This window comes from Pygoscelis adeliae, unplaced genomic scaffold, assembly GCF_000699105.1.
Source record: "Pygoscelis adeliae isolate BGI_AS28 unplaced genomic scaffold, ASM69910v1 Scaffold167, whole genome shotgun sequence".
In the NCBI taxonomy this organism is placed as follows: Eukaryota; Metazoa; Chordata; class Aves; order Sphenisciformes; family Spheniscidae; genus Pygoscelis; species Pygoscelis adeliae.
The window spans coordinates 8,834,916-8,835,408 of NW_008825428.1; the positions used below are offsets into that span (position 1 = coordinate 8,834,916).

Below are 493 nucleotides of genomic sequence, written 5' to 3' on the forward strand. Positions count from 1 at the left end.
AGCGCGGTTGCGGGGCTTGCAGCAAGGTGACGGGCGGGGCGGCCTCCCCTTCCTCTCCCCCCCGTCCCCCTTTTTTTCCGAGCGTTCCGCGTTGGGCTCCCTTTCCCGCTGCCCCTTCCGCACCCCTTGCCCCTTTCGGGTGAGCGAGGGGGCCCGCTGCGGTCGGTTGTCCCGGTCCCCTGCCGGCTGCCCCCGGCTGGGGTTCGGCTCTGGTGTGGGTAATCGCCCTCCTCGTGTCTCCTCTCGCCCAGATGCTCAAGGTAGCAGCCTTCGTGTGCGTGTGTGCAGCAGCCTGGTGCAGCCCGGCGCTGGCGGCGGCGGCATGGGGCAGACCGGACAGCGGCAATTTTCTGGACGATAAACAATGGCTCACGACCATCTCCCAGTACGACAAGGAGGTCGGGCAGTGGAACAAATTCCGAGACGTAAGTTCAACCCTTCCACCCTGCCAGCCGGCAGCCGCGCCCGGCCCGCTCCCCCCGCCGCCCCGCGG

At 69.0% G+C, this 493-nt stretch overlaps 1 protein-coding gene across 5 annotated transcripts in view; it reads left to right on the forward strand.

Annotated features, from left to right (window-relative positions):
• The first annotated feature begins 251 nt into the window (after positions 1 to 251).
• Positions 252 to 493, forward strand: part of SPOCK3 (sparc/osteonectin, cwcv and kazal-like domains proteoglycan (testican) 3) — a 229,700-nt gene continuing 229,458 nt past the window's right edge. For 4 of the 5 annotated variants that reach the window (XM_009330714.1, XM_009330712.1, XM_009330715.1 and 1 more), the window contains exon 1: positions 252 to 425. In XM_009330714.1, the coding sequence (XP_009328989.1) occupies positions 252 to 425 (174 nt within the window). Of the gene's footprint in view, positions 430 to 493 lie in introns of all 5 variants that reach the window. The other variant, XM_009330713.1, reaches the window with a different exon arrangement.